At 39.0% G+C, this 21,639-nt stretch overlaps 1 protein-coding gene across 3 annotated transcripts in view; it reads right to left on the bottom strand.

Moving 5' to 3' along the window:
• Window positions 1–4,326: 4,326 nt before the first annotated feature.
• Window positions 4,327–21,639, bottom strand: part of SLC38A9 (solute carrier family 38 member 9) — a 47,731-nt gene continuing 30,418 nt past the window's right edge. For all 3 annotated transcript variants that reach the window (XM_085043560.1, XM_085043562.1, XM_085043563.1), the window contains exons 12-15: window positions 18,274–18,387; window positions 16,553–16,701; window positions 8,296–8,385; window positions 4,327–6,372 (exon numbers count right to left, since the gene is read on the bottom strand). In XM_085043560.1, the coding sequence (XP_084899686.1) occupies window positions 6,207–6,372; window positions 8,296–8,385; window positions 16,553–16,701; window positions 18,274–18,387 (519 nt within the window). In that variant the 3' untranslated portion in view covers window positions 4,327–6,206. The remainder of the gene's footprint in view (window positions 6,373–8,295; window positions 8,386–16,552; window positions 16,702–18,273; window positions 18,388–21,639) is intronic.

The following is a 21,639-nucleotide window of genomic DNA, read 5'->3' as shown; positions in this document are numbered from 1 at the left end:
AGAAAGTAGTATAAACAAGTGCACTCAGAGAGCAAAAACTGTCTCCTTCTGTTATTCTTTAACTAAATTTGGTTTCTCCTGTTTGACTAGAATCAGGAACACTACCTGCAGTTGCAACTAATATTTTCCATATTTGCATAGACCAAGAGTGTTTTAGGCCAGATCAGTTTATTTCAAAAAACCCAACAGCCTCCTGCGGCTGCATTAAGAACAGCAAATTTTGTTACATCTTTCATACCACGACTAATTCAGAGAAGAAATCACAATTAGGTGGAGTTTTAGCTATAGAGTTTATCCCTAACTTTGCACTCCTTTGGTGTACAGTGTATCAAGAGGACAGGCAAGACGACATGAATCTGAGTCACCCCTGTAAAAATAGGGAGCTGGTGGCATCCTAAAGAAACACTGAAATTATTTCAAAAGCTTAATAAATCTAGTCTCAGGAACACCACAGTCAAGAGTAATCTGCTCATGGCAAGTTTCACAGAGGCAGGACACAATCTTTTGCCCACTGTTGTAAATCTGGCTGCACCCTAAATAGCTGCTGTATTTCCATAACAGAGGACCTTAGTTATGCAAATCCTCCCTTTTAAGATCAAGGATGCCAGACAGGGTTGGTGAGATTCAGACTTCCCTTAGTAAAGAGAGTTGCACTTCCATAGGAGAAGAAATGCAGGGCAAACATGAGCTCTTCCGAATTCCAAACACACAAAGCCAGCACAAAGTGTTACTGGAAATCACCTTCACAGCCTCTGCCACTCTGTACCAGCCAGACCCCTTGAATTCTCATGCTGGAAGGTGAAGGGATGTACACGAGTTTGCTAATGCTGACTTGGGCTCTTACACAAAAAAACACAAAACAAAACAAATTATTCACTGAAGAGATAAATAAAAAACCAGCAAACAGCCTTCCCTTTCTTCCCGTGACCGGCCTGTAATTTGAATGTCCTGTCATAATTTCATAAATCAACCTCCTTTTGCTCTAAGAGAAGCAGCCAGATGGGCAGTGGGGACAATGTCTCTCTTTGGTGTGGCATTTGGTATCTAGCCTGGTAGTCAAATGTGTAGGCATTTCTCCTCCCTTCGTATTTCAGCTGAATGACTTTGCTGTGTTGATTTGAAATGACCTGACTAATCTCAACTTCCTCTAACAGTTTAATGAAATGTCAAAAGTTAACAAGGTTCACGGAATTGAAAAAAAGACCATTCAAACAATGATGAAAAGAAACACATGGACAGCAGTTTTTCAACAGTCTTTGGGCTATTGGAAATAATTCAATGAGCTTTAGCCAAGCTGCAGTACAAACATACTGAGATGGGACCAAAAAAAGCTGCATTTTTCATCTGGACTGCTTAATCTATTTCAGGATTACAAAAAGGAGGTATGTAAGAAAAGCCATAATTAGGTAAATTTAAAAAAAAAAGAAAGAGACCCTTCCTGCCCCTCTTGGATCATCTGGTGTTTGGAAACACAAACCACAGAGCAACATTTATGCAGCACTGGTTCCACCATCTGAAATTACAGGAGGCAGAGGTAGCAATGATCTGGCAAGCTGAGTCCTGTTCCTTTCCAAGAGAAGTTTAATGGTGTTCTCAAGTGCAAAGGAATTGAATACACTGATCACAGTTCCAATCTCGTAGAATACCAACTCACAGGAAAAAGCTTACACTGTACTCCCCCATTAGGCACGGTACAGTGAGCTAAACCAAACACATTAGTGCTTTATCTATCATTACTATTTAACTTCCTATTAAAAAATTATTGAAAACTCCACTAAAATAGCATTTGCATTACTGAAGACAGCTCCCAGTTTGTTGAACCGCCCACAGGAATTAATTTCTGTTTCAGCTGAAAGAAAGAGATGCTGTTTTGCTGGTACCAGTACCAGTTAATGCCAATCACTAATCCTTTTCCTATTATTTTTTCCTCATGTACCTTCATATCTATTATAAAGGTAACAGATGTTTAGTGCAATTGCTGTCTGAAGCACAACACCCTGGAATGCAAAACTACACTTTCCAGGGGCTACCATCTCTCTGACCTCCCTCACTACCATTTCACTGCAAAACTCAGCCATTGCATCATCAATCTGGCTTCTGCACACAGGAGCCTCTAGGACTTCCCATAGTGCACATTGTGTATCCTAGCTTCGCCCATCTCAGTATTCCAGGAAGCCTCTCCTCCTTCCCATTACACCTCCAGCTGTGATGTAACTCGGTTATACTGCTGCTGCCTCTCAGTTTTCCAGACATCCGTGGACAGATGGATGTCAACTTTGTTTTGTAAACTCTACAGATGAGTTTAATCAACCTTAGGGCTGACTGCATGTCCTTGCATGCTCATTAACACTCACCTGGATTTGGGCACTCAAAGTTAGGAGATGCCAGGTTAGAACAATAATGGGGAACCAACTCCTCTGGCAACCTTCTCACTCTCAAGCTGACTCCCTGTGGAAAAAAGGGTTATGTGATCATGGAAACAGAAGACAACCCTTGTGCAGAAGCCTGGTGAAGGAGGGAACAGTCTGGAGATTGGGCAGACAAAACAAGGAGTTCAGCGTTGCAACCAAATGCCATTATCTTACATATTTTTGAATGTGGAGTTTGAAAGGCTGAACCTTTAAGAAAACAGGCAATGTCTGCCCCGAGACCCTCTGTTCACATGATGCAATGTTTCAATCCCAAATGCTCATATTTGCTGCACAGGTCATCGGAGCTACATGTTTTAATGCATTAGCATGACATCGCCACCCCACACAGAACAGGAAGAAATTATTTGTAGGAACAGATACAGCCATGAGAGACTGGAAGAGCAAAAGAAAACTGAGAGCCAGTAAGAACAGGAGAGAACATGAAGACCACTAGAAGGTGAAAGGAAGAATCTGGGCCACAATAACATTACAAAATTATGCTAGGCCATTACAGAGAAGGCAATGAGACTTGTGTAAGCACAGATAGAGAGAATATATAGAATATAGAGAGTTCTTCCTCATGTCATGAAAGAATACAGACTTGTAAGATGTATCATCTGTCATTCTCCTTTGAAAATTTGACTACTTTTGTTCACCACAACACTCCCGCTGAAAAACTAATCCCTTGGCGTCAGTGCTCAGAGTGTGTAATAACCTACAGACACATCCACGAATTCACCACACAGGCATGTCCACAACTGCTCTTGGAGCTTCCTGGGAATTCCCCCGGCTACTTATGCTTTGGCAATGTCTGAAGGTCATGCTGGGTTAACGCCTTATGTATCTTGAGATCTGGATTTTAGCTTGATGGTATCAGCACAAGAGGATTGACTGCAGCTGCTCAAACCTCATGCAACAAAAATTTCAGTTTGCATCACTGAGTTATCACACAATATGGAGGGCTGTATTGTCAGAGTGCAATGAGTTAGGGATGGTGACAAACAAAAAGCCTGGTACTTTTAGGAAGATAACCTTAGATTCTTAGCCGATGCCCAGAACTGAAAATATTTCACCTCACAGCTTACTTCAGAAAAGTTAAAATGTAAAGACAGAATTCAGTATTTTCAGCAGAAGTAATTTTTCTTCTGTGAGAAGGTAATAAATGACATTTCACAATACACCACTGGGTCCATATACTACTTTCTTTGCTTTGCTAAATCACATGATAATATCCTGGAACAGAGAACCTAAGGCACTAAAATTAGCTGGCCATCACTGCAGATGAAGTGTGTGTTTGTAAAGAACTACATTTTGTGCTTGCACAAAAGAAGACACTGCAATCTACCTCTGGTCTTTTAGGGCATTTAAGTTGCCATTAAATTTTAAGGTATCATTTAATTTAGGATACTGACAAAGAAGAGAACCCCTGAAAACGCCAATCTACTTCACACTCCTAAGTTGCTTCTGATGCAGTGAAAATCTCAACTCCACGTAGTAAAATAAAAAAATACTTTCTCATAATAAAGTGTGCTTCAGGACAGATGACAGTGTAATGAAGTATTTGCTATCACTCTAATGCTTACCAGTTTATAATTCAAATCAAAGCTTTTAAAGGCTTGTATAAATAAACAGTGCAGCAAACATCTATCTCTGAAACGCAGAGCTAAAACAAGCTTTTAGAAAAGTACTGGATAATTTCCTTCTAAATATTAACTCAGTCATACATCGCACAACTGAAAAAAAGAGTCAGATAGAAAATGCAATTAGGACACTTCACCAAGAATTCTGTCTTTCTTAGGAATTTGTGTTGACTACTAGCTCCAAACAGAATTTAATTCTGCTAAAATCAATGCACATTTTACTAACAGCTTCAATGGCAAGGATATAAATAATGGAATCATATGCAGATGGAACATGGAAGGATATAATCAGATTTAATTACCTGCACTCATCAGAGTTTGTACCTCAATTAAGCGGGAAATCTAAAAGAAATAAGTACAAGAGCTTAATGTGAATAAGCCAACAATGCTAGGAAATCTTTTGTTCCTTCCTTTTGATTTTCAGGTACTTCTCTTGCAAGAGTATACACAGGAGAAAATGACCAGGATGGGGCAGATAGTTCTCTCTAACACAGAACAGATGATGGATGTATTCTTCAATTCTGATTTAAAGGCAAAGAAAGTTTCACAAGAAAAAAACAATTGGAAATAATAATTGTATTCTGCAGATAATATTCCAAACCCATGTATCTTGTATTTCATACAAATCAAAGGATATTTAGGAAAGGGAGTGTCCTTTACACAGTTTGAGGAGTCTAAGTAAAACAAATGGATTTACAACATTACTGAAAAAAAATCATATAATTTCCCAGAGAGGCATAGTAATAATCTAGGTTATGTTTTTCACTGTCTTTCTGATGAAAATATGAACCCTTACCCTGCAATATAATTATCTTTCCCAACTCACACTTCACAAACATTGCACCACTCCAACCTTTTTCCTCTTTTACTTACTTTGGAATTTAGCATTGCTCAGAGTTCTCTTTCAATTATTTACATTTGTTGTTTATTTTAATGCACTGAAATTCTGCACAAAGAGGAGTTTCTAGTCTCTGTCCAACCACAAAAATGACATTCCACTGGTGTCTGGCAACTTAATTACTGCATGTTTTGGGTTAAGACAAAAACAGATGGTAGGTGAAGGAAGGTGTCTGTGTGCTTACGCATGTGCACACTCTTAATTCGTAAACAAGATGTTAAGAAAAACACAGCCCCACAACAAAACCTTCCCAGATTCTTCCAGCTTCTCTTAAGAATTATTTAAAACCTAAATTCTTCAACTTCATCCATGATTCTGAAGACTGCTGGCTTGGTCTCACTGCTCAAATCCAAAATGTCTAGAGTAACGTAGTGGGAAAGTGAGAGGCCACCAGAGGAAGACCCTACAAGGGAGGGAGCAAGCCTGTGAAGAGCGAATGCTGTGTACACCATGCATCCATAAAACTACATACAACTCCTGAGAAGACAACTTCACAGCACATAACAGCTCAGTAACAGAGTTGAGCTGAGGTCAAGCATGGAATACTAATTTTAATTGTCTTGTTCTAATTTTTTTATCCTCCTGACTTTTTTGTATTGTAAGTTCACAAATAACTTGTGTACATATTGGTTCTGAATAAGACACTGAAACATGAGTTTATTGTTTCTCTTTGTTGGAATTTCCTAGAGGAAAAATATTGCCAAAACAATTTAATAGCGTATTCAAAATTATGAGTGCATTTTGACCCAAGTGACTATAAATTAACCTAAAAAAAAGGAGGAAAGACAATAATTTCTTCATTTTCCAAACAAATCAGGAAAATGAGCAACAAAAGAGCATTTCAAAGAGTCACTGAACAATACTGAGAAAGCATGTTTGCTAATCAAGGTAAGGACAGTTCCTTTAAAGGAAAGACTTCCACAGCTTGAGGCTGAAAGCTTTGTGTTTGGAGAACTGTGCTGTAAAAAATTAAAACATTTGAGCTTCATTAATTTTTGATGTACCTTCAACAAAACCAGAAGAACTGCATCACTCATATCTGAAGGATTTCACTTCTCATAAAATTGTGTTTTCAAAGGAGCAAGATACGTTTCCTGTCAAGCACCTGAACGATGTGTTCTGAATTTGTTTCAAAGGTGCAGCTTTTTTCAAGATCATCACACATTAAGGACTGTTCTCATGCCTGACAGTGTTGCTCAAGGCTGTTGCCAAATATCGCAGTACCACTTGTGACAGCCACGGGAGAAGGGGCAGTTTTCACAATAGGAATTGTGCAATCAGATTAGCCAGTCCAAGGAGGATTATAAAGATGTGAATGATCAATGCTGGCCACGTCAGCTGCCCAGCACGGTGCAGGGAGATCATGTAGATGAGTGATGGATACACGAATACAAAGGCCAGACCACATGTTGCTCCGGAGTATCTGAGGAAAGGGAGGGAAGAGGAGAAGAAGAAAAGAAAAAAAAAAAGAAAGAATGCTTTGCATTTATTCTTATTTCTTCTTGTCATTTCCCCCTGCCAAACCAATGAAACCGTCTGGATGAACACTCTGCAATTGCTAAATATCAATTTCTGTTCCTTACTAACCTCCACCTCCTTCACCAGTATTTAATTACCACCCTGTGTTGTACAGCCCCCTACTTGCCTGTACCTGCACTTTTGACATGCCTGTATGCTTTCAGTCACACCCTGCGATGTTGCTGGGGACTGAATCCCTTATTTTGACTTGCTGTTTCTACTTTCTTTGGGGAAATTTGTCAACATGCAACAGAAAGAGACTGGACAGTGCATTCTTTGTTACACATCCTTTCTGTCAGAACTGTAAATCTCATTGCACCCCAGCCATCTGAGGACACATATTTAAGTATTTAAATATAGAAATGTTCCTGAATCGGCAACTCTTATTTTAATTTATTTAATAAGCTTCTAGCAAATCATTCTCCAGACCTAAAAGGAACAACATGCCCTTCTGGTAACGTGATCAACCACAGCAAGGGAAACATTTAACTGTTCTTTTTCTAACCTCTCCCTTGCTTACAAAAATGTTCTCATTATTTTCACCTACTAAGCAGCCAATGTTATTAAGTAAAAACATATTTTGTTTCATATATTTGAACATTCCTTTCAGAGGAAAGATTATAATACAGAGAAATCATCTGCAACACAAAACCAGCAAACATGCAAGTTAGACTGTATAAAGACAATTTATCTGCTGGAAATCCACTGTTCAACACGTTTGGTTACTATGCACAATATAGATGCCTTAGAAGAGATAAGTATCAGTTTGCAAATAGAGACATGTATTGCACAGTGTTTAACCAAATTAAATATTAGGAAGAAATTTTTTCCTGTCGGGGTGCTGAGGCACTGGAACAGGCTTGCCCAGGGAAGTTTTGACATCCCATGTCTGGAAATGTCCTGTCTCAAGGCCAGGTAGGATGCAGTTCTGAGCAACCTGGTCCAGCGAAAGGTGTTCCTTGGCCATGGCAGAGGGGTTGGAACTAGGTGATCTTTAAGATTCCTTCCAACCTTAAGGTCTATTCTATCATCCTAAGAATCTATGATGATGATGAACTAGACCATCCCTATTACTGGAATACAAAAAAATTTACTACAAGAAGAGGTAGAAGAAAAAGAGGAAATGGGAAAAAACGCAAAGATCAGCCACTGAGCAAAAGTAAGTTATTTTGCTACTTTGGTCAGACCCAAGGCTGTCATTCTGGTTTTATAATTGCAGATTTCTGTATTTTTAAACACCTCCCTCTCCTGGTTGCTTTAGGAAAGATGTGAACCAAGAATAAATGACAATGCATATAAATATGTTCACATCAAATGTAGTAAATAAGACTCCTTATTATTTCCTCTAATATTTTCCAATTTTTCTAGAAATCTTAGCTTTTCATCAATGTAGTAGATTTAAGGTGTCATTTAGAGGCACAACTTTGATGTCACTTTTCCCTTTAAAGTTACTTGCTTTCTTGGATTTTTATTATGAACCTTCAAACCAGGTCCAAATGGTCTTAACACAAAACAGAAACTTGAGAGGAAGCACACAATAACTAAGCAACTTTTCTTCTGGCACCATATTCTTTTATGAGTACAGTTACAAGGTCCTCAAACACAGCTCCAGTAAAATCCAACCACCTCAGATACAGAGGCACAGTACCTGATAGCTGCTTGTCACAACTTTGCAAGCCAATTGTTTGTACATCTAAGTCATTGTTTACAACTTAAGAAGGCATACGCTTCACAAACCATAAAGGTACAATTATTACTGCTCCTTTTCAACGTAAAGACACAAACATGTACCAACACCATAGGGAAGGTCACTGCAAGCAACACTCACCTTATGATACCTCCTATATTTGGATAAAATCTTGCCATTGCTACTCCAGCTCCTACAATGGCTAGGTTCAGGATGAGCACATGGACAAGGCTACAGGAAAGTGAGGAAAGAGTGTTAAAATCTGTTATATTTATTACAAAATACCACCACTATTCCTTCACTTACACTAACTTTTAATTTGTACATGGATGGTGTTTTCATTTGCATGACTCACTCCATTAGACCTAATTAATTTCACAGCAAATATGGCATCTACTGAATATTCAGAGTGCCAATTTCTAAATATCTAGTATTTTGACTCAAAATATTCTTAAGGAGTAAGAATGTGTAATTTGGCAATTCTTCTGAAAAACATCATACGTGGTACTCAACATTTAAGTATTTCAAATGGATAGTCAAATACCAAAGAAACAATACTGTATAACTTAATTCCCACAAGAAAGAATTAGCTTGTTCACAGAATAATCTAAATTGCTCAAAGTGAACTAATGGAAACCAGAAAAAAGGAAAAGATGCATCAAATGGAAAACATTACAAAGACTACTAGGGGGGGAATAAAATCTTAAATTTTGGACTCTACTGCATTTTGATAGAGGACAAACATTTAGAATGTTGGATGTCTTACCGTGTATGAACTGTGCCCTATTTATGCTGATTTTTTTTTGCTGAATTTGTTTTTACAAATAATTTCCTGTTACTTTCCTTTTGCATTAAGGATGAGAAAAACAGAGATTTTCTGTTCTGCAAATACAGCTTTTACTGCATGAGACAGATTCAGTGCAGCTATGCACAGAGCTGAGACTCAGGAAAGTATCACTTTTCTTTACAGAATATGAAATGTTGGCATATTTTAGCATAAGGTAAAGTCAGGAAATATAATAAAAACCTGTGATATTTTGGTCACACAGCTGTTTCTATGAAGGGAAAAAAGAATTCTCACAGAGGAAACATACATACGCTTACAGGTTTTGTTTATTCTTCTGGAGGATATGATTTCCTTAAATATACAAAACCTGTAAGCCAAGGCTAATTTTTTCTCCACTGTAGAAAGTATGTGTATTATGGAGGATGTAACTAACTAACAAACTTTTGAAAAGCAACAGCTTCCACGGCTATGGCTGAAAGGCTGCCTGCCAGTTTCCAAGTTAGGAAGAAAGACTAGAGACTAGAATAGTCTCCATAAAGTTCAGGGAAATGAAGGTAATTAAAACACAAAGGAATAATTTAAGCTATGGGCTGTTTTTAACCTTCACTCTTAAAAACTGATTTCAAAAAGACAGAAAAATATCTTTAATTTTCTACATGAAATTTTAACAGTGGCACAAGAGGGGTACCTTAGAGATAAAAATTGCAGTGGGACTACAGTGGCTGTTTAAAAAAACACTTAATTGGATATAAACCTGGCAAAACCCCACGAATAAAAAATAAAATCCCAAGAATCAGACTTATTAGTGACAGAAGACCAATGCACACAGCTTCTCTAATATTCTAATGAAAGCCAGTTAACTAAGCTGTTCACAAAAAAAGGTCTGCCATTAAAAAGGCCTACTTCCTCTCTCCCCATACATGTGGCAGACCACAAATCTTACTATCAAATAGTACAGTTCAAGCAGAAAGTTTGTGGACACAGAAAATGACAGCACTTCCTCCATTTTTTTTGGCTGAGATTTTTTTTTTTTTTAGCAAGAGGGACTAAAAACAGTGCAGGCTTACTAATTCAAAAATGTTTTGCAAACTTGTGTCAGTTCAGAGTATTTTCAAAGAAAACCTAAAAAAGCTGAAATATTTTATGCTGTCATGCTTTGAAGCACAAGATGCGATTTTGTTGTTCAAACCTGTTGTTCTAAAAGAAGTTAATTCTAGATTCTTCTAATTTCAAAAGCAAAAGGCCATGTATGTATGTTTCGTGTGAAATGAAACTTTTTTTCAATTTCTTGCTCTGGGAAAAGATTATTGGGTTGAGGGGGGACAATGTGTTTTGGCTCAGTTGAAAACAGTGGTCCCCAAATGCTGAAGGTTCCAAAGCAATTCAGTACTTGTGGAGTTGTGTTTTGCAGTTTTAGTTGTTAAAATTAAGCAGAATTCTCAAGAACAATACCAAAATCAGAAGGTCTGAAAAAGCTTTGCATCTATCTGTTTCAATGTGAGAGATTACACTGCATTTCTTTCCTTGCTTCTTTTTCTTTTCAACCATGTCGTTGGACGACCTGTGTTTAACCTGCAAACCCTTTCTTTTATTTAGGCAGCTATGTGCAGCTCAGCTCATCTCCAGAATGGGGAAAAAGCCTCAATCTTAAGTGAGAGAAAGGCATTACCATTTCAAAAAAACACTCCTATCTTTCTAAATAAAATGAAGTCTGATACCTAGGGCTACTAGTAGCTATATTACTTGAGACAATACTTTTCTTAGGGCTGTAGAGCTCCGGGCAGATGTGTTCCAGACAGGACAAGCATTTCCCATAGCCTGTGACATTTTAGCAAGTTTTAAATTGCTCAGGTTTACACTGGCTTACAGTACAACTAGTGGTCGCCATCCATTGTAAAAGGACAGTCAGGAAAACAGCATTTGGAGGCAGTGGACATAACCATGCCCTGTTTATTACAACTACACCAAGGAAAGTATTTAGAGGATATTAGAGATCAGAAAAGGTTTAGCCTGTTTTTGCCTAATCACCCTGCTCACATACAGGTGTTTTCTAAGCAGTGTAACTCTCTTCCTCGTGGTCAATGGCAGCAGAGTTGGGTGGCCCATGCCAGGGCTGGACTGTCCGCCTGGGCAGCCTGTTTAGGGCTGCTGCTCTAAGGCACAGGTTGGGCTGCCTGAAGGAGGCTGTAATTCACAAAGGAGGCACACCCATGGTGAGTCTTTTATATTCTGTCCTCAGACCCATACTCTCAGCTATGCAGATGAAGATTCTAGCTATTTTCTATAAAGGGAATCACTGCTCACCTGCAAAAATCCTGCAATCCCACAAAAATAATTAGCAGAGAGGAGGAAGAAAAAATGAACAGAAAATGCAAGCTTTGCCCTAAGTCTGGCTTTTTTCTCTCATGGCAAGGTTAACCTTTCAGACTGACAGAGTGCAGAAACAACCCTGTATGCCAGAAGACCATTAAAGCTCTCTCCTGTGGAAGTGGTAGTTACACTTAAGTCACTGAACAGCGGTGACCATATATATCTAATTAACTTTGGCATCATCAAAGTAAGAATCATGTCAAAAACAGTGAAACCAAACCCTAGTGCAGGGGAAATTTAAAGACAGAAACTGATTTTAAATCCGCTCAGGTTTTAACACCCCTCAGAAGTTCTGGACTCAGCATGGAGTCACAGGATAAACACACAATAAGGAAAATGGGAAAGCAAGGAAAAAAGCAAATCAGGATCATTCAAGTAAGAATTTTTGAGAGGACTAAATCTAAAAATACATTTTCTTCCTGGAAATCTTACTCAAGTGACATTAGGCAAACGACTATGAATCACAGCCTTTAAGAAGCTAGACAGAAGCTAGGTGAAGAGCAGACAAACAAACATGCATGCAAACAGAAGAAATGTATTTCATTACATCAGAAAACATCTGTGGGAGAACTGGCAGGTCTGCTGGGCTACCATGGAGTAAAGGGAGGACACTCATTAAGTAAAACTAAGTGACTTTTGGCCATCAGCTTATTTAACCTCTCAGAACATTAAAAGTTTTAAGATATTAAAAAGTTTTTAAAGATTATCAGATGACACTTTATGCACACCACATAATTAATCAAGGGAATCTCTGTCACAAATATCACAGTAGCCAAGAGCCAGTAACAATAATAAAAAAAAATTGGCTTTCTTTACATATAAGAAGATCCAGAGCCATGTAAGAAACAGCAGATAAAGCACGTGCCTCTGGCCCTAAATCAGCTGTTAAATGATGCCATTACAAACATACCTCATTTTAGAAAAGAAAGGAATTACCCAATACACAACATTTTGGCCTTCCTTAACAACACCAGGGAGAGCAGAGAAAATGAACAGTTCCTTGGGTTTTGTCCCAGTACATCACTTTCTCTGTTGTAATCTGTATACTAGCATACATGTGGCAGAATAAAAGAAGGAATTAGGATGTCTTCTCTTGTTTCTAAATATTTTGTGTGAAGCAGAAAAAGGCTGAAGGATTTGTGGATTGAGTGCACCCACAGCACCAAGCTGTGTAGGATGCAGTGGAGATGCTGGAAGGAAGGGATGCCATCCAGAGGGACCTGGACAGGCTCAAGAGGTGGGACCATGCAAACCTCATGAAGTTCAACAAGGCCAAATGCAAGGTCCTACACCTGGATCGTTGCAACCCCAGACACACCTGCAGGCAGAGAAGTGATTGAGAGCAGCCTGCAGGGAAGGGCTTGGGCATGATGGCTGATGAAAACACCATGAGCTGCAATGAGTGCTCACAGCCCAGCATGCCAAGGGATTCCTGGGCTGCATCCAAAGCAGCATGGCCAGCAGGGCAACAGAAGGGTTCTACCCCTCTGCTTTGTGCTGTGAGATCCCAACTAGATCACTGCATCCAGCTCTGGGATCCTCAACATAAGAGGGAGATGGAACTGCTGGAGGAAGTCCAGAGGAGCCCATGAAGTTCATAAGAGGACTGGAGCACTTCCCCTATGAGGATAGGCTGAGAAAGTTGGGGCTGCTCAGCCTGGAGAAGAGAAGGTTGTGTGGAGACCTCACAGACACCTTCCAGTGTCTGAAGGAACCCACAGGGAAGCTGGAGAGGGACTATTTGACAGGAACTGGAGTGGCAGGGCAAAGAGGAATGGGTACACACTGAGAGAGGGAGATTGAGGTTAAGTATATGGAAGAAACTCTTTGCTGTGAAGGTGATGAGGCACTGGGAGGGGCTGCCCAGAGAAGCTGTGGATGCCCTATCTCCAGAAGTGTTCAGTGCCAGGCTGGATGGACCTCTGATCAATCTGGTCTAGTGGAAGGTGTCTCATCCCATGGCAGGCGGGTTGGGACTAAATGATCTTTAAGGTCCTTTCCAACCTCAAGGTCCACTCTATGATTCTTTGTGATGATGCCTGTAAGAAGACTACTGTGTCTAGCATGTCTGCACAGATATTTGATTTTAAGATAGGCAGAGACACAGGTGACCGATATTTGTACATAAGAGCAAGGAGAATCCTCCTTAGAATCAAGGATGCTTTTGCTCTTCTCCTGACTGCTGCAAGACACAAGATACTCATTTCCTCTTTCAGACAAGCATCCTCCCACTGTTCATCTTATGTCTGTTGTGAAATCTGGGAGCAGAAGAAGTTATATATTGTCTGTTTAAGCTTTTAAGTTTGGAGAGGCTGAGCTGCTTCATCACTCAAGACTACAGATTAGTAGGATACACTACAGATACACACAGAAAAGAGCTCTTCATAGAAAAATAGCAATACAGAGTATCTAAAAAGCAAAAGAGATGAAAAACAAGTCTTCAGACAATAAAAGCTCTCTTGAAGATGAGTATGCAGTTTCTCATTATAACCCAGTTACAATCCACGGTTTACCGGAAAAAAAATAGGATACGAACCATGATGTTACTTTTGGCAGAATTTGCCTCGGATTAGACGAATAATCAAGATTATGAATTGCAAACCAGCAAACTGGTATCTTGGTGTGCTTTATTATAACCAGTAACAAATAAATAGTAAAGAAAAAGGAGTAAAATCCAGAGAATGAAACTGATCTGAGGAATACAATCACTACTTGGAAATAAAAACTATCTGGCAGCCCTGTAAACATGTGCGAGTTCAAGCTATCAGCTTTAAATAGCATCCACCCAAAATTCTAAGTATTCCATTTAATAACTTAATGGCTATCTGTTAACTCCATCCACAGCAGTAGCAGGTATCCACATCTGCAAATAATTGCTGATATGAAGAAGACTGGCTTTTAAAATCAATGCGCTTCCATGTGAAGCAACCTACAGCTTAAAAATGAAGTGAGGAAAACTTCTAATGGAGACTTGGACCAAAGGAGAAGGTGCTAGGCTTTGTTTCTGTTAGGCTTTGTTGTTGTTGTTGTTGTCTTTGTTTGGACAATTATAACCAGAAGGCAAATTTATAATGTTCTCTCAGCTGCAAAGGAAACTTAATATAGAAAAGATGCACCTATGAAAAGGTATGTGATTTAGCACATAGAGTCAGAGTTAAATGAGGCTAGGTAGCCAACAAAGAACTTGCTCTTTTCCCTGTTCCATCCGTTGGTTCACTACTCACAAAAAAGTTTTTCCAGATATGTGACCCAGGATATTCTCCTCCATATATACACCTTATACAGACATCTAAGATGTACAGCATGAGCCTCTGCAGGTCAATCTTCTTATTGCCCAAGAGCTGTTAACCCTGATCAATGAAGATTTTGAGAAAATAAGCCAACTACTAGTAGAGTGTTCATTTTCTTACACAAGAAGCCACAGAACTTAATATTTCCAGGTAGGTTCTTCAGAGTGAATCAACAGGCCCTCCAGTGAGACATCAGCCTATGTCACTAAGAGCAACATCTTTGTATTTGCACAATGTTTCCCTACAAAAGCAGCACTGTGAAAAAACAAAAATACGGAACTTTTTTCTAGAGAGGTCATAGAGCACTAAAGGAGCTTTGTCAGCTTATGTGACTGTGAGAACCAGTCATGAAGATACATTTCACAACTAGGTAGTAAATCTTTACTATCCTCTCAGAGACATGTCCTGTGCTTGCTACCAGCCTTCAGTTAGTCTTCATTGCATAGAAAAAAACAAGGGCTGACCTTGCAAATGCACAGAAGCCAGAGCCTGAAGCTTAATTGAGTGATTCCTATGGCATATGTGAGACACCTGGGATGCCAGAGAGTGAGAGCCCATCAGCCACAATATGCTAACTTATCACAAAAGGTTGGAATGATTTATGTGGCTTCATAGAAATCCATTTTTGACTTCTCAGAGCCTTTAAATACCTCACTATAAGGAATCATTAAAAAAAAAAATTAAAAAAAAGAGTGAAGCTACGCACAGAACATCCTGAAGACAAGAACCAAGCAAATATCTGCATCATCAAGTTCGTCATACCATGAAGGCTTAAAACAGCAAGCTGGAATTAACTTGAGAGGCAACTGGGATGAAGCTGTAGGTTCTAGCAGAGGGCATGAGGGAAATGAAAACCATTCTGGTCAGAGAGTAACTGGAGGGAGGAGATAGGAAAAGGCACATCCACATATTATAAAGGACATGACTGTTTCCCAGTGGCTGTGAAATCCATCTTTAGCACTTAAATAAATAGCCTTGTTTCAAACAGTAACTTGCAGCAGTTCCTAAAAATCTCCTCAACATTGAACTGCGTACAATTTAGCGTCAAAAAAAGCAGGCACTTATTTCACTGCCTAATTTTAGGCATTCAATTTCTAGAACTTCTCATACCTATTTTAGGACTCAGAAGAAACCTGAAACTTGGAACAACATCTTTGCAGACCTGAACTGCTGATGCCACAGACGAAATACACATTCCTTCCTGAAATTTTTTTTTGCTTTGCTCCATCAACAGTAATTCACAATATAAAATAAGAAACTTGGAGATAAATGGCAACTTCTCAGCTGTGACAAATTCAGTACTCCAGTACACCAAATATAAATGTCCTAGGTTTTATTTAAAAACAAACTAAAACTGAAATCTGCATCAGCTCTTTCCCGGAGTATAGAACTGCACAAATGCAAGGGTGTGGCTCATCTCTGAAATTAGCATGTGAAAAGCTATTTTTATAAGCATAGCAGCAGCCCAGATAGCACAACTAACAACTCACTTAGCTATTAGCTCTGTCTAAAAACAGATAGATGATTACTAATCATGCACAATCAAAACACAGATGGCATGCTGAAAGGTTAGTATCTGGAGTATATGTCCTTCACAGCTTAAGGACTGCTAGACTAAATGCTTCTGGACTAAACAATTTTTTTCCCTGTACAACTTTTCTTTTGCCATATAATTGCATACACAAAGGGGCTGTGTTAATAATAAACCTGTTTATTGACAAAATGAAGAGCTAAAGCAAAAGAACCCCCCCTTATTCTACTGTGGCAAACTAGCAGTCCTGATCTGCAGGCAAGTTTATTTTGCATCCTATTCACCTTGACTCTACGAATTCTGTGAAACTAGCTTATGAAATGTACAAAGAGAAGCCCCCAAAACCTAGCCAAATTTCTGACAACAGAAAGATAGTTAAGCAAAGTGTGCCAAGCTACTGTCAAGAAACAGACTTCTTACCTTGGGTAAGCATTTCCAAAAAACTGTCGTAACAGTTGAACTCGTGCCAGATAGCCCAACAGTGGGTATACAGTCATCATTTGGAACAGCAGGAATATTCTTGCAACAAATGACATGATGTCATCACTGGGAAAGTTATCTAGGAAATTCTAAACATATAAATAATGTTACAGATCAATGGTGGCTTGATTACATGTATCTGCTGGTTTTTAATATCTGTGTCCCAGAAAGAATGGGACAAAGTCCAAACAACTACAATTGCTAAATGGACTTCATAACATGAAATACTCTTTCCCTCTTTGACAACTGCCTTGCCACCAAGTAACAACTACTTTTTGAATATTACTAGGTTGATGTGAGCTTTATTATTAGTATTACATAAGGAATTACTTTCTAATCTTCTGAACATCCTCAAATAATCCAGGCTGTGGAAGGGCCACCTGGCCTTTTAGTCAGATAGATTCATATGCTCCTATTATCTGGCTTGTCATACCTAGTTATTAAAAACAGTTATTTAGTAAATAAAACTTCATCACATCAAATAGGGAAGAAATCATATACTACAAGTGGGAACATCTCAAAAAGTATGGTACGACTTAAGATAGAAATATACAAATGGCTTCATAAGTACTTGAGAAAACAACAGAAAATCAATGGGAAGAAAATCACTCATTATCTGTCATTTACCTGTAGATTTCATCCTGTGAAATTATTTCAGGTGGTTCAAAAAATAATTTCATGGTTAAACAGTGGTACCAGTTTCAACTAATCCACAGTCAGAGGAAGCCTTTAAATGCTGCTTTATTGCAGCATTTGAAATGAAGAAGAAATGAAACGCCCAACTGTTCACTTGTTCATTTTGGTCCTTTCTTCATCACTTTCATGGAGTATTTATTAAATGTTTGTTTAGTACAGAAATATTGGGAACCATTTATGAATATAAATGAGATAACACAAGCATTACTCATCTCTTCGTGGCAGTGCCCATGAGGTGTCAGCAAACTGACCACAGTCAAAGGTCTGTCTGCCAGGGTGAATCATGAAGCAAAAAGCAGTAGCTGGAGTTTTTTTATTGTGTATTTATTAAAAGGTTAAGGACAAATCTGGTATTCTGGCATGGATGAGGAAGACCATTGCCAGCAGGTCAAGGGATGTGATCCTAGCCCTCTACTCAGCCTGGTGAGGTCCCATCTGGAGTGCTGTGTCCAGTTCTGGGCTCCTCAGGACAAGAGAGACAAGAAGCTCCTGCAGCAGGTCCAGCTCAGGGATACAAAGATGATCAAAGGACTGGAGCATCTCTCTTACAATGAAAGACTGAGGGAGATGGGCCTGTTTCCATTGCACCTCATCAATGTATACAGGTATCTGAAAGAAGGGTGCCAAGAGGACAGACCAGGCTCTTCTTTGTGGTTCCAAGCACCAGGACAATAGGCAAAAGGCAGAAAGTGATGCACAGTAAATTCCATCTGAATGTGAGGAAGAACTTCTTTACTGTGCAGGTAACCATGCACTGGAAGAGAATGCCCAGAGAAGTTCTGGAGTCTCCCTCACTGGAAATACTCCACAACCATCTGGAAGCAATCCTATGCCATGTGCTCTGGAATCACCCTGCTTGACCAGGGAGGTTGGACCTCTCAAGGTCCAAGATAATCTACTGTGGTCCTTTCCAAAAAACCCCTTTTGTGATTCCATTAAATACATACTGCAATAAAATATCTCACCTGTTCAATGCACTCTTTGGATAACGGTGGAGAAGGAAAAGACGCAAAAATTATCACTCCAACATACAGATATGTTAGTCCAACCAGGAAGTATGCAATAGAGAGATCTCTCACCTGAGGAAAAACAAAATTTTATTTTGGCCAGCACTGACACATGAACTAGATGAAATAAAAACTTCATGAGAAGATTTCTATTTCATTGATTACTGTTACTTTTATATGCATTACTTTTTAATATTTACCACTATCACTTATACATTTCTACTTGTATTTTCTACTAATTCAATGGGAACTTTGGACCTCGTCCTGATCAGATCAGAAAGCTGCAAGGAGATACCCCAAAATGAGCTCGGCAAATGTTACTTATCCCTCAACATATAGAAAAGGTGCCAAGAAAAAGAAACAGCTGTAGATGTAGCATGTTATTGCTGATGCACAAACGTACACCACTTATTAAAATGAACAAGAAATCCCCTCTACTTTCTTACATTCAGCTAGTCCTATTAAGACCCTTGGGACACAGATACACCTGTCTAAGACAGAAAGCCCAGCAATGCCCTGTGTTAAATTTCTTGCCATGAATGAAATCCTGCAGTCAAAGACATCAGCCTATCCAACTGCAGATATAATATGAAGGAATTTAATTAAGGTTTTTAGGAGAGAGTGCTGAATCTAGGGTTATACATCCACACTTAACTATATTACATACACTTAAGCATGGATTGAAACGTAACATTCAATGTTGAGTTCTGAAAATTTTGGTTATCTTTATAAAATATATAATATATACAAATATTTTCCTCTACACAAAAATAATTACACATTTATTACAGTTAATTAGTTTTGCTGGAAAATAACCAGCAGAACTAATTAAGTACATTATGAAACTACAGAATCCACATATACATCAGAGTGACCTCACAGCAATGTATGCAGCGGGTTATTCCTCAACATCAGTCCCGTCCTTTGGAAACAAAGAGTGAGACCATTTGTTTCTAGTTGTTAGCTAACTATATTCTGCACAAGCTTATGTTACACTACAAAACACTCATGAGCCTACAGCAAACCATTTGGTCAGCTGCTGCTAATCATCAGCTTCTTAAAGGATTACTAGTAATGTTTCAATACATGACCCTATTTTCCTAACATTGTGAAGCAAGTCGTACTAGCTCAGGCGGCACAGCACCAAATTATTAGGATTATACTGGTTTCCAGACCAGTGTGATAATTATCACCTCCAGCCAGCTCACTGAGCATGAGGAAAGCTTGCTCACACCTGGGCATGGAAAGGTTTCCCTAAGTGCTTCTTCACACTATCGAGCTGAAGAAGAAGCACATCCTACACCACTACAGACTCTGCCAAGGGCAAGGCAATCCCCAAGGAAAGTATAAGATGCTAGATTACGAGTTCTAAGGGAAGTTCAGATGGAAGCCAGTTTTTCGTGGAAGAAGTGGAACCTCCTGCTCCTTTTGCCAGTGCTTTTGGGGTAGAATATTGCTACCTGATGAAGAATATTATTTGCCTCTCAGACACTGATGAGAAAAAGGCATCAGTGTGCTCTGAAGGCCCAGGGTGTTCTGAAGTTCTTCCTGCAACTTCTTCCTCCTGCTAACCAGTCAAATGCACGTGGAAGATGATTCCGTAGACTTCACTCTCCTCATACTGGTCACCAAGTAAGAACTATCAACTTTCATCAGAACCTGAGCAGTAGCATTTTCTGTGAATTACATGCAGAATTTCTCCTAGTAACATGAGAAGCAGTATAGGTTTTTATATAACATCTACATCTTCAGAAGCACCAGTGCCCACTCTAAAAACTGATTTTAAGAATACTGAATCTAAGCATCCAGACTTCTTACAGGTATTTATCAGCAACTTCCATTAACTGCAGGACTCAGAGGAAAATCACAGTAAGGTGTTTTGCAAACAGACACTGATTCTCATCTCTTGAAGACAGGACTTGCAGAATTTTTCAAAATGTACCCAAAACCTTCTTAATGCATATCGTCTGCCAAAACCTACTTTAAATTTGGTACTCTCGACGTACTCCTAATGCATAAAAACAACATAGTAACTCACAGGTGTTATTTTGTCTACAGATACGTTCTAGAACCAGCCGTAAAACTATTTTTGCTGTGACAAGTGCATGCAGTTGTGAGGGCAAGAAATCTGAAATAAAATTCTTACTGCTTCCTTTGGACTACATGTGAAAAATGGTAGATAGCTGGTGTGCCATAACCTCCAACTCTACTAACCAGTTCATGTTTCTAGAGTTCTTAAGGGTGTATGCTTTAATTTGCACTGAAACTAAGTGCTGAGGTAATTTTGATAGCGTATTTTCATAGCATACTAGAAAAGAAACAGACAACTTAAAAACCTGAATTTATTTTTTTCTCAAACATCCATCAGCTCCCTTCCAAACATATGCTGCTGTGTATAAGATAGTTATCCTTCTACAACAACATGTGTTTGTGTACACAACAGGAATATCTTTTTTTTAACGTTCATTACTCTTCAAGAGACCTGGGTTCACTCCTTAAAGACCTTGACAGTACTGTTTAGACAGCATAATTCCAGCTAAAATCAAAGGACATACGGACAGAGATAAAAAGATTAATTTTAAATAAGAGCAATAACTGCAGTTTTCCATTTTAAATTTGATACTTGAGGCATTTACATTCAAAAGGGGCATTGCTGTGGTGAAAGCTGCCTAAGCATAAGAATACAGCAATTCTTAGAGCCAGAGCTTAAGAATCAAACATAGAAGAAATTATGTTGGAAGCAGGCAGTATCTGTGGAATCACAGTATTATCAAAATAAGTATCAAAGTAACATGCAGGCCACAGTCCATAAGGATCACAGCCTGACACCTGCCAAGCCCTTGTCAAGTACACATAAAGTAACAGGCAGATTTTGAGGTGAAACTTGGAGAGCATGTATCAGCTAAAGTTACTGCTGACCAGAAGCTCGCCTAGTCAGATGCACAGAAAAAAGTGTTAGTGCCACTGGAAGAAGAGAAAATTGGTGATCAAGGCTGGCACAGCAGTAGAACGAAGGAAGAAATCAGCCTCCTAACAAAAGAGTAAGTCTGATAAATCAGGTGGTGCTAACAAAGACAACTCGGAAAGTACAAGACATTGTATCACACCCACAGACCAGGCAGCACTCAGGTGCTGGCTGGACCTGCAGCACAGGATTTGACACAGCACAGAGAAGGCTGTGTGGCCCTATGGATATTTCCTACGTGGTGCTGCAAAGAACAGGCAACTTCCAGGCCTTGATTTGCCTGTTGTATGCCATGGAGAAAACAGTTCACTTTCTTACTTGCTTTCAGTGAAGGCTAGTTTGTAGAGTTGCTTCTTGCA

This window comes from Lichenostomus cassidix, chromosome Z, assembly GCF_008360975.1.
Source record: "Lichenostomus cassidix isolate B80296 chromosome Z, HeHo_3.0, whole genome shotgun sequence".
Classification (NCBI taxonomy): domain Eukaryota; kingdom Metazoa; phylum Chordata; class Aves; order Passeriformes; family Meliphagidae; genus Lichenostomus; species Lichenostomus cassidix.
Note: the sequence above shows the minus strand (reverse complement) of the source record. Positions and strands in the feature narration are given on the sequence as shown.